The 15,453-nt window shown below is 41.0% G+C and overlaps 1 protein-coding gene across 1 annotated transcript in view; it reads left to right on the forward strand.

Annotated features, from left to right (window-relative positions):
• GALNTL6 (polypeptide N-acetylgalactosaminyltransferase like 6) overlaps positions 1–15,453 on the forward strand; it is a 944,384-nt gene that overhangs the window by 866,036 nt on the left and 62,895 nt on the right. The window contains exon 10 of the mRNA XM_070415471.1: positions 12,905–13,126. Coding sequence (XP_070271572.1) covers positions 12,905–13,126 — 222 coding nt within the window. The remainder of the gene's footprint in view (positions 1–12,904; positions 13,127–15,453) is intronic.

Consider the following 15,453-nt stretch of genomic DNA (forward strand, 5'->3'; position numbering starts at 1 on the left):
GCTCACTATGGAGTCAGCTAGCCCTGTCCCATGTAGCTGAAATAGAAGAACACAATATCTGGCTTATGGAGCTCTTCCTTGTTTGTGTCAGAAAAATATAGCAGTTAAGGAAAAGCATTAACAAGACCAAAATGACTAGTTTGACATCAGAAAATAAAATCACCAACAAGTCTATAAAATGTGGTGATGAATAGAAAATCTACATCCTACAAATTGACCTTTCTCCCTTGATGATTGTAAATCAGTTTCCTCTCATAAAACTGCCCAGCGAATAAAAGCTGTAGTTTAACAACCTTAGCCATCAACAGCAGCCAGCACTTCTTTTGACTGCTCTCAAATGCTTTATTCAAAGTTATCATAGGGTCCAGATGCTTTATTTGAAACTATCATTGAGTTCAGGGACACAGTGGCCCATCACAAGCTTTCTCCCCAAAAGCAGGACATGATGAATTCTTCCCCAAAAACTCAGCCTGCATAAATGGCTAAGCCTTCGGAAGCAATTCCTCTAAAAACAATCACTATTTCTAATTCTTCCTTACAATATAAGGAAAAGGATATGGGGGATGAAAAATCTTTTCTTTATTCTTGAAGGTTCTTTTGCCTAGTCCAGTGGTCGGCAAACCGCGGCTCACGAGCCACATGTGGCTCTTTGGCCCCTTAAGTGTGGCTCTTCCACAAAATACCACGTGCGGGCTCGCACATACAGTGAGATTGAAACTTCATGGCCCATGCGCAGAAGTAGGTTTTCGGCCTGGGCGAATCTATTTTGAAGAAGTGGCGTTAGAAGAAGTGGGGGGTGTCCGTCAGTCCGGCGACAGGAGACTAGCACAGGCGGGCCACAGGATACGCAGCGCAGGGGAGGCGCCAAATATCAACAGTACTTAAACTATATAGGTAGGTTAATAACAATGTACCTACCAATATAGTTTAAGTTTAAAAAATTTAGCTCTCAAAAGAAATTTCAATCGTTGTACTGTTGATATTTGGCTCTGTTGACTAATGAGTTTGTTGACCACTGGCCTAGTCTAATAATTAAATCTATATGACATATGACACAGGCTAACAGGAGAAAACCAAGTTTAATTAGATATGTACGTATGAAACCCCACATGCATGAGAGGTTCCGTGTCAGACCGGGAAGATGAGGTATATATGACACTCTGAGCTGAAGATGAGATAAGGCACCTTGGGGGCTTCAGAGGGAAGGAAGGTCATTTTCAGGATGAAAAGAAGAGCAGGTGTTCAGCAATTTGAAGTTTGCCCCGCCCGCTAGATTGGTCATAGAAGGTTATTTCTGGTGACCACTCTTATTATGTGCAAGGCCTCTGATTTAAATTCTTCAAGGAAGATATAAAAGTTTCTCAGGAGTTATAGAGTCTCAATTGCCTTCAACTCAAAGCAATTCACATGCCAAAGTAGCACATCTTGGGGAGGCCTGTTCTGAATACCTTCGAGAGAAATAAGGCTGCCCAATACTTGTGGCAAGAATGAAAGATGAGTGACATGCTGCAATCACGTGGTGATTTCTCTCCCCTCTTGGCCACATTTTTAAATATAACATCTTGTCTTCGGATGAAGCTTTTCATTTAAGAAATGCAAGCATCTTCCGTAAATGATATTTTGTCATTCTTCATGAGAGACTTCCTAAAAATCAGTAATGTTTGTAATGTGACAGTAATAATTTAATGAATCATTAAAATATGATGAGTTCATTGCATGTTATGAAGATCAAGTTTATCTCTAACCTCAACAAAGGCTCAGGCTGGAGAAATTCTTCAATAGATGTGTATCAGGGAATGTCACTCGCTACCCCAGGACCTTCCCCACACTAGAGATGAGTTTTGGTTCACAACACTGGCAGAGCACTCGTAACTCACCCTTTAATGATGTCCCTGTTTTGACCACTGGGCATTTTATGCGTTTGAACACTGGGCATTTTATGTTTGTTTTGCATTTGAGGAAAATAAAGCGAAGTAAAACTGTTCTCTCTGCCAAGGACCAGAGAGAGGAGATATAAAAACATGAAACACAAATTCATTTCCCACTGTTTGACCATCATTTGCTCCCTTAATTTCTCAGTGGTATCAGGATTTTTTAAAATATGTAGCCATATATCTTTTCATCTGTTTGCTTAAAAAATAATAACAGAATCACATAGTGTATTTAAAGTTGTTGAACATTACGCAGGTAAAGCATGGGATCTTCAACCCAAACTTAGACACTGAAAACAAAAGTGAAACAACACATCACTGGCAGGTACAGTCTCTTGCCATTTGGAAGCGCCATAAAAAATTTCTTTTTTTTAAAGTGAGGTTATTAGAGGGAAGGTAGGGGAGTGTGGGGGTAAAGGAGAGAGATCAACCAAAGGACTTATATGCAAGCATATAGGCCTAACCAATGGACATAGACAACAGGGGGATAAGGGCATGAGTGGGGGGGATGGGGGGTAATGTGGGGATAAGGATACATATGTAATAACTTAATCAATAAAAAAATTTAAAAAGTGAGGTTAAGACAACATTACTTTAAAACTCAGCAATTTCCCACAAAACTTCTCAAAACTAATTTTAGTTTGGTCTCCTTTTATTTATTAGCTTTTTTTCCTTAAAAAACTCCTTTAGATGCTATCTTTTCCCCAGCCCTTTGCCCAATTTAGTTGTTTTAAATAATCCTCAGTGCTGTCTCAAATTTCAGCTCAGCTATGACTTATGAATCAATTATGTGATGCTTTCTAGTGTGCAAAGAAAGCTTGAAGGCCAGCCAGGCAAGTCCCACGCTGTGGGGACAGTATTTAGCACTTTTCTGTCTACCGAGTGAGGACCAACATTTCACAGATTTTGTTAAGCCTATTGGAAGATTTTAAATATTAATATAATATTTAAATGGTGATCCTACATGATAATTAGCTGCCATTTGCTTTGCCATTCTTAATGAAATTAAAATGGGATATAATTTTTCTTTCCTATGGTACCTTCTCCAGTCTGCTTTTAGTTACTTTTTCCCTATCAGAGCACCTTGGCACTTTATGCTGTACTCAGCATTCATATACCTTTCTTTTTCAAAGCACTTGAGCAACAAACTACATGATGAGCCCTATTTGTGGGTGAGGGGAAATTATATGGCCTTTTTTATCATTATTCCCATTAGAAGTGAACATTTTCCTGCACTCAGGATGCCATTGGAAAAGGAGAAAGCTTACTTAGATGAAATGGGTCCCTGCTGCTACAACATGAAGCTGCTGGAACTTAAGCAAATTAAAATATTTTAGCATCCCAGAGTCTCTCTAACCAAAAGTGCAACTCTTGCAAGAGAGCGCAGCGCTGATGGCTTTATCAGCCCGCCTTCCAGGCCCCCCAGTTGGATGATGAAGCGCAGAAGCACTGGAGGAGGCACTCATTGCCAAGAATTCCCGGGAGATGAGTAAATGCAGCGGCATTGTGCTTGAGGCCTCCTCCGCTATTTCATTTCCATTCTGATCGCCCTTGATTCCAATGGTTTACTGGTTCCTCACAAGAATTCCATTTCCCGCTGCAATTTCAGCCCAAGTATGCCTCCTTTGTGATGGCATTTAAGGTGGGGAAAATGCTTCCACTTGTGGTTTTGTAAACCGAAATACGATCTAAAATCAAATGGCCGCTTTGTGGTGTCTGGATGCTGTTGGTGTTCTAATTATGAAAGGTTTATAAAAATAAAATTTCACAGGTTGCCTAAACTTTGAATAGATATAATTTCAACCTAAGGACCCTGCATGAGTTATTAAAAACATAGGGATTTTTATTTATTTTCTTGCCCTTTTTGAAGGCATGGAAAATAAAACAGGGTGTACTAATACAAAATGGAATAAATGTTGTGGCACCACTTAGTTCAACCACAGTTAGTTTGAATGCATGCTGTGGATAGTCTTGTGAAGAAAAAAACACACTTAATATTTTCTTTGGCTGAAGGTTAGAAAATGCCGGTTGTGATTTATTTTTAAAAATAGCCAATGTGTTAATAATAATCACCTACAATTAAGATCATACTGTTTTTTATATTCAAATTGTGAGAGCTGAGATACTATTGGTTGGGTTGCCAGCAATGGACACCCAGGTGTCCCTAGACATCCCCAAAAGGCTTCTACCCCCACACTCACATACTCGTTTCAAACGAAGTACCCACCCTGTGCCACCTGGGATTTGCTTCTTCTGCTTGTGTTCCCACTTGCTTTGGTCTCTTGCCTGAGACACCATTGAGGAAGCCACACCACCATACCCCCCAAAAAGAGCATCACCTTCTAGCTCATGGTGCTGCCTCTGGAGAAACCAGTCCTCAAAGTGCCAGGACTTCTCTCAGTCCTGGATAAACTCAGACAGGATCTCCTGCCTGTGGGCCATACGCCCTCACTTGAGCACAAAAGACCTCTGTTTAAATAAAGCACCAGTTTGCCAGACATGGGAGTGAACCACAATGGAAGATCTTTCAGCCTCATTTAAGGCTTAAGATGACTGCTTCCTTGGCCGAAGTTTGACTGAAACTCCTGAGAAATCCAAGCCAGTTTGCTCCCCAAACCACACCCAAGTTCTTGACACACACAAACTGTGAAAGATAAAAATGTTTATTATTGCTGAAACCGGTTTGGCTCAGTGGATAGAGCGTTGGCCTGCGGACTGAAAGGTCCCGGGTTCGATTCCGGTCAAGGGCATGTACCTGGGTTGCGGGCACATCCCCAGTGGGAGATGTGCAGGAGGCAGCTGGTCGATGTTTCTCTCTCATCGATGTTTCTAACTCTCTATCTCTCTCCTTTCCTCTCTGTAAAAAATCAATAAAATATATTTAAAAAAAAAAAAAAAAAAAAAAAAAAAAAAAATGTTTATTATTGTTTTAAGCCACACCATTGTGGGGTGATTTGTCATATTGCAATAGATAACTAATACAGCTGTTTCTGCTTAACAGTCCTTCATTAGCAACATTTAGCCTACTTTTAAGGGACATGATTATGTCAAGTGGCCCATTTGAAGCTTAAAAATTAGGAAAGCTTGTGCATCAAAGGACACTATCAACAGGTTTCAACAGAGTGAAAACACAATTCACAAAATGGAAAATATCATTTGCAAATAATATATCTGATAAAAGGTTAATACCCACGAAATTTAAAGTATTCCTACATTCAATAACAACAACAACAAAAACACCTGATTTTAAAATGCGGAAAGGATTTGGAATAGACATATCTCCAAAGAAGATATACAAATGGTTAATCAGCACATGAAAAGACCCTGAATATCAGTAATCATTAGGGAAATACAAAACAAACTCATTATGAGATACCATTTCAGACACGTTAAGATGGCTATTATTAAAAAAAATTAAAAAAATGAATGTTTGAAAGGACAAAGAAAAACTGGAAACCTTTGTGCATGGTGAAAATGTTAAATGATGCAGGTGCTATAGAAAATAGTATGGAAGTTCCTCAGAAAAATTAAAATTCAGCAATTTCACTTCTGGGTATATACAAACAAAAAAATGAAAGCAGGAATTCAAACAGATATACTCACACTAGAGGCCCGATGCATGAAGATTCATGCAAGAATGGGCCTTCCTTCCCCTGGCTGCCAGCACTGCCTTCGCTCCAGCCTGGAGCCACCTTTCCGCCTTCCCTTGCTGCCCAGAGACCCTGAGAGGCTGGGGTGGCTCAGAAGGCCTGTATTGTTGCCATCATGATGACGCAAGTGTTCCGCCCCACCCCCGGCTGCTCAGTGCCTGCATATGCAAATTAACCCACCATCTTTGTTGGGTTAATTTGGATAAATAAAATAAGATATATACATATAATGGATTATTACTCAGCAATAAAAAGGAAGAAAATTCTGATAGATACTACAAAATGGATGAACCTTGAACACATTATGCTAAATGGAATAAGCTGGTCACAAAAGGACAAATACTGTATGATTCCACTTATATGAGATATCTAGATTGGTCAAATCCATAGAGACAGAAAGTAGAATGGTGGTTGCCAGGGACTGAGGGAAGGAGGTCTGGGGTGTTAGTGTTTAATGGGTCTGGAGTTGCAATTTAGGAAGGCATCTTCATCCTTTTCATCACAAGCGCTTTCCTCCTTTATGGCAATAAATAAGTCCTCACTAGGTTTCTGGCCGCAATTTGACAGTCACTCAACTGGCAGCAATGTCGACATTCTCAGGGTCAGTCATTTCTTCTAGAAATTCTATTTGAATTTCACTTCCAGCATTATTCCTTTTTGATTTTTTGCTTCTCTTTCATCTTTGTTGCCCAATTGTGTCTTTTCAGTTATCCTTTTTTTTGTTAAATGTCATGTGAGTTTATCAATGATGGTTTCACTAATGTATACATATGTCAAAATGCACCAAATTGTACACTATAAATATGAGCAGTTTATTGTTTATTATTATTCCTCAAAAAACTATTTTTAAAATTAGGCTTAAATGCACTTTTAAATAAGGTATGTAGTTAAATCATTTGGCTATATTAAATACAATCAGACATACTACCATAAATATCGAAAGTATTTGGTCAAAAAATATAATAGAGATATAATTAAATTACATCAAGACAGCCAAAAGCATGTAATCACTTGCAAACAGCTTACACAGCCTTAAGAAGAAGAGAGAGGAAATTGCCTGTCGGAGCAGGCTCCCTTTTTAGTACTGGATTAGCCATCTCTCTTTATGCTGAAGGCTTCCCATGGATTTCAAAGAAGTCTTTAGATCAGAGAAGAATAGTGCAAGGCTGAATAATTGTAGTGAGGTGGAGGTTCTCCTAAAGAGATTCTCTTTTGAGATGTATCCATGATGACATTATCATACAATCAATGATGGGAGGGCTTTGGGGTGGGACTCTGGAGCTAGTAAAGTACTCTTAGGCTTCAAAGAAGAGAGAAGAAATGCATTTAAATCAAAGCCGAATTTTGAAAGTCAGGGGAGAGTGATGCAATTCCTTGCTGGAGGAGTGACTGTGACAAATAAACTCTTTCTGTGTGAGATTGGCTTTGCTAGCTATCAGCAATATCTGGGTGGAATGCTCCAGACCAAAAAAAAAAAGGCGGGGGAGGGATAGCTGAAGAAAGAGAAATCTATTACTAAATCCGCCATAATACAATAGCTTAATATTGACACAAGCACAGTGTGGGGATTGGGGTCACGCCAGTGCGCATGCAGTGATTGCACCCTGCAGAGAGAAATAGAAACAGGCGACGAAGGTAAGATGGCCCAGGTAATACACATGCAGGGGACAACCTCAAAGCCCAAGAAACAATCGACTCCCAGATGAAATGCTGAGAAACTGAATGAGGATTGTGTTTTTGAAATAATCAAACAGTAGGATCTAAAATGTTGCTGGCAAAAAGAAATAATTAGTGGATGATTTATGCGGTTTCATGAACCAGCAGGTGTAATGGAACTATCTATTTTCCTCCTGCTGCACAATAAAGATGATCAGTCAGAGCTGGAAATCTGTTCCTAGGCACTGAAGTAGACATGTGACTTAATGTTCCTGGCAAAATATCAATCCAAAGACCTGATGATTATGAGAATTAAGGAAAAATTTTAGTGTTGAGTAGTGCAGAGCAAACAGAGCTTGAATTCTAAAGACTTCTAATATAAAGCTGAATGTGTTAAATTATGTTAATAAATATTTGGGCAACACAAAGAAAGGAGAGTTTAATATCAGTTTTGGTTCAATAGGGGAATATTTGTGATATGCATGAAAGCACAGAAGGGTGATATAAAAATAGATGATGTTATCAATGTCTTATGCATAAAAGGTGCTCAGAATAACAGTTTTTATTTCATTTCTTATTTCAAAAGTATGACGGTCTGCTGCTTTTAAAAAATAGAGAAATCCTTCATTTCCTTTCTATGCAAACAAAAACAAATGTATTCTTCAGCTCCAGCAACTATCTTTCTCAAACTTCCATGACTTCCATGCTGAGAATAACCCTAGCAGGTCAAAACTTCCTGGATCCATCTTGAATGGGATTGGGCCCTCTCCTCCAATCTCCTTTGTCCACATACACTCAGGGCCTGAATGGAATCCAGCCCAGATGTGCAGAGACAGAAAGCCTTCACCTTATTTTCAGACTGATGTTAACAGTAAGCCCTACATTGTCCCCTCTAGCCATGCTGAGCCCTGGCCTCCAGCTACCACTTAGCACTGCTGTTATCTTAAACTATACGGCTGCTTCCCTGCTTGCTTCACTGATAGGGGGCCAGCAGGTTCCCACCGGGGAGCAACAGAAAGCAGTGGGATTGTGGGCAGCATGTTTAGATCAACTGTGTGTTATAGCCGACTTCTCTGCAGAGCGCTTCAAGCTTCCCTGGAATAATTTCCACAGGAGGAAAAATTCACTATATATTGGCAACAGCAACAAAATATGCCAGATTCTACATATACAGTCGAACACATTCATGGAGCACACATTCTATCCATTTTATGTATATCGGAAATAGGGTTGCCAGGTTTAGCAAACAAAAATATAGGACACCCAGCTAAATTTTAATTTCAGATAAGCAAATAATTTTTTCAGTATAAGTATGTGCCATGTGTTAAAAGATCAACTGAGGCATATTTAAAATGTTTAAAGTTTATTTAAACTTTAAAGTTAAGTAAAGAAAAGAAATTATTTGCTTGGCTATGCCTAGTTGGCTGTTTGTGATTGGTTGTCATGAGTGTTTTGATTTTGAGACATTTGCAGGCTTAGATATTGGATTGTGTAGGTATGCCGCCATGGTATTAACCACCTCCATCTAGAGGCCTGCTTGCTTAATTGATTTAACACAGGTGATAGTAATACATGTATTAATTATACTTATAGTTAATAATTATTTGTTGTTCATTGGAAATTCAACTTTGACTATGTGCCCCATATTTTATCTGTCAACTCTAATTGGGAGTACTAAGGAGAGAGTTTCAGAGTGGTGGCAATTAGAGGAACAGGAGGGAGAAGGGCATTGAAGCAGCAGAAACTATGGTTAAAGAAACACAGTCCAGGAGCCCTCAGGGGATGTCTGACTGACTGCTTAGGCCAGGGGTGGGCAAACTTTTTGACTCGAGGGCCACAATGGGTTCTTAAACTGGACCGGAGGGCCGGAACAAAAGCATGGATGGAGTGTTTGTGTGAACTAATATAAATTCTAAGTATACTTCATTACATAAAAGGGTACGGTCCTTTTTATTTTAGTTTTATTCATTTCAAACGGGCCGGATCCAGCCTGGGGGCTGTAGTTTGCCCACGGCTGGCTTAAGCCCTCTCCTCGCTCAGTCCCAATTGGCTGGACCCCAGCAGCAAGCTAACCTACTGGTCGAAGCATCTTCCCCCTGGTGGTCAGTGCTCATCATAGTGAGTAGTTGAGTGGCCTTAGCATATCATTAGCATATTACACTTTGATTGGTTGAACAGACGACCAGACACTTAGCATATTAGTCTTTTATTATATAAGATTTTTATCACCTCTAGCAAGAGATATTATTGGGATGTCTCAGTTGCATGATTCTTTAAATGTGTACACAGCTATGAGTGTTTAAGTGAGGAATATAGCTTTGCCCCTACCCTGTTGCCTCCATATATTTGAATGTGTGTACATGTGTTCCTATGTAAAGATGCCAGTGAACTCAAATGTGTATATGACTATCCTATTTCCTGGAGTGGGTGACTTTATTCTATAATCAAGAAAAGACCCAGGAAACTCTTCTTGTAACTGCTTGTAATATTTCTCAGTTGTGGTTCCAATGTTCTCCCAAAAACAAAGTGCTGATTCATGATAACAGTGGCAAATTAACATAGTGTATTGGGGTTGTTGTTTTTTATATATGTGTGTGTATTTTCATTTATCTTTATTTTTGAAAGTTTTACATATTCCCCCCTTTTTTCCCATTGACCCCCTCCACCCCACATCTTCCTCCCCCCAGGCCTTCACCATATAATTGTCTGTGTCCATGGGTTATGCATATAAGTTCTTTTGTTAATCTCTCCTCACCCATCCACACCCACCCACACCTTCCTTCTGAGATTTGTCAATCTGTTCCATGCTTCTATGTCTCTGAATCTATTTTGTTTATCAGTTTATTTTTTTCATTAGATTCCACATATGAGTGAGATCATGTGATACTTGTCTTTCTCTAACTGGCTTGTTTCACTTAACATAATATTCTCCAGGTCCCTCCATGCTGTTGTTTTTTACAACTGCATAGTATTTCATGATGTAAATGTACCACAGCTTTTTTATGCACTCATCTACTAATGGGCACTTGGGCTATTTCCAGACCTTAGCTATTATAAATTGTGCTGTTATGCACATTGGGGTGCATATATTCTTTCTGATTGGTGTTTCTGGTTTCTTAGTATATATTTCTAGAAGTAGGATCACTGGGTCAAATGACAGTTCCATATTTCATTTTTTTGAGTAAAATTCATACTGTTTTGCACAGTGGCTGCACTAGTCTGCATTCCCACCAGCAGTGTACTAGGGTTCCCTTTTTTTCATATCCTTGCCGGGACTTGTCATTTGTTGATTTGTTGATGGTAGCCATTCTGACAGGTGTGAGGTGATGCCTCATTGGCATTTTAACTTGCATCTCTCTGATTATGAGTGACTTTGAGCATTTTTTTTATGTCCCTTAGCCATTTGTATGTCTATTAAGATCCTTTGCCCATTTTTTTAATTGGATTCTTTGTCTTACTTTTGTTAAGTTGTATGGATTCCTTATATATCTTAGAAATTACCCCTTATTAGATGTATCATTGCCAAATATGTTCTCCCATTCAGTTGGCTTCCTTTTCATTTTATTTGTGGTTAGTTTTTCTGTGCAGAAGTATTGTTATTTCCAGAATAATGACTTCAGAATGATATTATTTGGCCATTCACATGGATGGTGTATAAGCAGGGGACTGGGAAGTGTTATAGACAAGGCAATGCCAATGGGATGGTAGGCAGCACAACAATGGCAAATAATTCATTGAAGAACAAGTCTTATACTTTTGATGCAGGAATATTAGAAAAAAAAGAGACACGGAGGCAACCAAGAAATCAGAGTAGTCTTTGTAGCATTGTCTCTTTTCTGCATCTTGCTGTATTAATTGAGCCCTATTCTGTGACCACCATTGGTCATAACTAACCAAGGAATCCATGAGGGGGCGAGGAGGTCAGATGGGGGAGAGGCCCAAGGAGATGCTGAATGTGGAGTTGGCAGGACAGACAAGAAAAGTAAACGATCCCATTAGGAATAAAATATTTAAAGACTTTGTCTCCAAATCCAGCAGACCCCTGGGCATAGTTCCAGGCCTTACTCAGAATTTTGTAGTAACTTTTAAGATAAAGTGATTTTCCTAAATATCACTAGTTTTGTTTGTTTGTTTGTTTGTTTGTTTTGTTTGTCTTTGTTAATCCTCACCCAAGGATATTTTTCCATTGACCTTTTAGAGAGAGTGGAAGAGAGAGGGAAAGACAGAGAGAAACATCAATGTGAGAGAAACACATAGATTTGTTGCCTCCAGCACACACACCCCGGGGGCCCGGGCTGGGGAAGAGTCTGCAACCGTGGTAAGTGCCCTTGACCGGAATCGAACCAGGGACTCTTTGGTCCACAGGCCAACACTCTATCCACTGAGCCAAACCAGCTAGCACAAAATATCACTAGCTTTTACTTTACTTTTACACGTGTCTGGATCTTCTTAAAGTTCCCAGCTATTCTGTTCATCTTATCTTCTAATGCAAATGAAAACCTGGAAAGAGTCAATGTTCACGCCAACTGGATACTTAAGTGAAGGAATTTGAACACAAAACAAAGAGAACCATAGCCTATGGGACACCAGCCTATGAAACTGTGCTGCAAGCTGGAGCATCTCTACAAGACAATGCGCTTGCTTTCTCTGCCACACAGCATCATAGAGCTGAAGGAATGGCAGAGCGCATCTCATCTCAGCTAACGCCCTTCCCACAGACACAGGAACAGCGCAGTTCAGCTGTGGCCAAGCGCAGTACCCAGGCTCTCTGATTATGCTACACTCTTTCTAGTAATAATAGCTCTACTGTTCCTAATACCTACTGTGTGCCAGGTACTATTCTGAGCACTTTACAGGTTACTTTATTTACTCCTACGACCACTCCCATGATGTAGGTGCAGATTACTCTATGTACTTTCTTTAAGTGAGGAATCTGAGGCCTGGAATCAAATAACTCGCTCAATCTCAAAACTGACCAAAGGGCTGAGCTTCTTACCCTGAGCGCACACACACTCCTGCCCCTATACGGGGTGCTTATTCCCCCCCCCCCCCCCATCAACCTTCCTTCACCCCAATGAAGAAGAGTAGGTACTTGGCGCTTCCCTTCGCCCGGCTTCATTGTGCAGTAATTTACTAGATTCTGCCTGGCATCCGTGTCACACATAGAAAATATCATCAGAACACCTGGCCTTGCATTGAGCAATGCTGCCTTCTCTCTATAGTGGTTATCAGCTTGTTTATCCTCCTTCTAAGCAAAATCTCTGACTGTTCCTTGAAATGCTTAAAGCAAAGTGATGCCTAAGAGGAACTTCATTATCTCCACTTTCACCTGCCTTAGTTCTATGTGAAAAATACAGAATTTTTATAATTATGAAGTAGCGGGAGGGATGAGACAGTTGATACAATTGTAAACTGAATTTTTACAGGCTCCGATTAATTATCTGATTGGCAACTGACCCCCATGCCAGAGCGGGAATGTATGCAAAGCCTTGGGCTAATCATATCATACCCCCATGCAGTTATGAAAACGCATTGTTAATAAGCCACCAACGGGAGCTGCCTGAGGCTGTCTGATTTCTTTCCCTTTTCTCTCTTCAACTTCTAGTGCAACTGAGCTCAGCCTTTGAGTGCATAGACCAATAAATGACCATCTTTTCTGCTGCACAGAACCTGAAGCGGGTGGCAGAGACCTGGATGGACGAATTTGCGGAGTACATTTACCAGCGCCGCCCGGAGTACAGGCACCTCTCCACGGGGGACATCTCCGCCCAGAAGGAGTTGCGCAAACAGCTCAAGTGCAAGGACTTCAAGTGGTTCATGGCAGCTGTGGCCTGGGATGTGCCCAAGTACTACCCTCCCGTGGAGCCCCCACCTGCTGCCTGGGGAGAGGTGAGGAGCGCCTGCGTGAACCCTGCTCTTGCTTTAGTGCGTCCATCTCTCCCAGCCTCAGGAGGTGGGAGGGGCTGCTGAAACCCTCACTCCTTTGCCCAGCAGGAAAGTCACGTTAGCTTAAGTCACCTTGGCTAGATGAATGTTCAACCTTTTTTAAAAATATATATATTTTATTGATTTTTTACAGAGAAGAAGGGAGAGGGATAGAGAGTTAGAAACATCGATGAGAGAGAAACATCGATCAGCTGCCTCCTGCACACCCACCACTGGGGATGGGCCTGCAACCAAGGTACATGCCCTTGACCAGAATCGAACCTGGGACCCTTCAGTCTGCAGGCCAATGCTCTATCCACTGAGCCAAACCAGTTAGGGCAATGTTCAACCTTTTTAGACATTGCGAGGGGTGAGCATTCAGCCCTCAGCCCCTATAGCTCCACCTAAAAATTCTTGGCCACTGTTGACCCCCCAAGTGGATTTTTCAATATACCGGAAAAATATTTTTATTTGAGGTTAGTGAGATGAGCATGAGAGCTTGTAGAGAATGAACATGCCTGTCATGCTCCTGCATCGATCAGGGTGACCTGATGTCTGTGATAACATCTCACGGTCCCCCACGCTCAGCCTTGCTCCCGTCTGTATAAGCAAGGACAAGGTGAAAGAAGGGCTTGGCATTTTTCCTACCCCGGCTGTGCTGTGCAGAATCGTGAGGAAATGCATTTCCCTTAAACCCGGAACTGTGACATGCATGGGAGCCCCGTTTGTTCCTTAAATAAGCACTAACCTTTCCACTTCTGAATGCTTTAAATATCCATCTTTGGGCATAAAAGGGCTATTGTGCTGGTTCACTTCCATTCCATCCTGTGACTATAGCCTTTTCCCCATGGAATAGAGTGTGTAAAGCAAGAACTGAAATTGGATAGGGTGGATTTATCCCAGCAGCCTAATCTGCTTTGAGCAGAAGGTTATGGGGGAAGTGCAGGCTGGCCTCGATGCTTTCCGAAGGCAGGAGTTGACTGTTGCACGTGAACCTTTTCAGCACCATCCTTGGTGGTTTGGTGGTGTGGGGAGGGCATGTCTTTGCCTGGTTAATGTCTGTGGCTTGGTAGAGCTCTGAAACAGGTGGCTGGGGCATCGTAGGAGAGGCCCCGGTATTGAGGAGTGTCCCAGCTCCTGTAGGAAATGTATTCAGCAAGTTACATGTGTGCTGTTTGTTTTGCTGCGAGGGTCCAGAAAGATGTCATTCTTTACCTGTCAGATTCCCGGACATGAAGGAGTGGAGGCCATCTCCACATGCTCCATCTCCTAATTTTTTTTATAATATATTTTTATTGATTTCAGAGAGGAAGGGAGAGATAGAAACACCAATGATGAGAGAGAAGCATTGATTGGCTGCCTCCTGCACACCTCACACTGGGGATTGAGCCTGCAACCCTGGCATGTGTCCTGACACTCAACCACCAAGCCACGCCGGCTGGGCTCTTAATGTCTTTTGTATGTGCACGTGGCCCTGATACTGGCTGCTTATATCAGTTAGTAATTTGGCCTAATCCTTTGCATCTTACACATTTCATTAGAGTTTCCCTGGAACATTAGTAATATTAATCTGTCGGTATTCATTTTAGCTATTTATCGTGGGCTTAATTTACAACAGTGGAAATTGAAAGTACCCTCTAGAAAGAACTTCCTTAGGCTAATGCATCATAAGACATAGGAATTTGTTACCCAGTAAGCAGCTGAGTTCCTTCCTAGAGCTTTATGGTTAAAGTCACGCCTGTCATCTTTCTGTGATCATTTAAATGCAGTCCTGCCTTACTGACCAAGAAATACTCCTGAAGATTTCACAGTATTATTGTGTGATTTGCAGCTGCATTAAACTTTCATCAATCTTTGCTCCACCTGATATAGAAATAAAAATGTTTATTCCTACCTGCTTACGACTTCAAACTGCATGCAGTTGGCCACATTTCCCCACATTACATGACTAAACTATAACGGGTATTTCTGAAGCACCGTGCTTGGAAATAGATTCAAGCTTCCATTGAGGTTCTAGAAAAGACACAACCTCCCAGGAATAATCAAAATAAGACCCATCTTAGGGCCAAGTAGGCTATGCCAGAGTATTTTTACCCATTACTCTAGACTGCCTCACACCTTTTACAAGGCTTGCATGGCCGGCCATAGAGACATTTGCATTCATCATTCCTGGTCTAAACAATCAGACATTGAGAAGATCAGATTTTTTCTTTTAACAAGATGGCAAATTTCTTTCCTCGGTGCTTCAGAACAGCAAACAAAGAAAGGGCATATTTAGGTTAAAGGAAAGA

The sequence above is a fragment of the Myotis yumanensis genome, unplaced genomic scaffold (assembly GCF_028538775.1).
Source record: "Myotis yumanensis isolate MYYU_CA2020_CCGP unplaced genomic scaffold, mMyoYum1.0.hap1 SCAF_5, whole genome shotgun sequence".
Taxonomy (NCBI): domain Eukaryota; kingdom Metazoa; phylum Chordata; class Mammalia; order Chiroptera; family Vespertilionidae; genus Myotis; species Myotis yumanensis.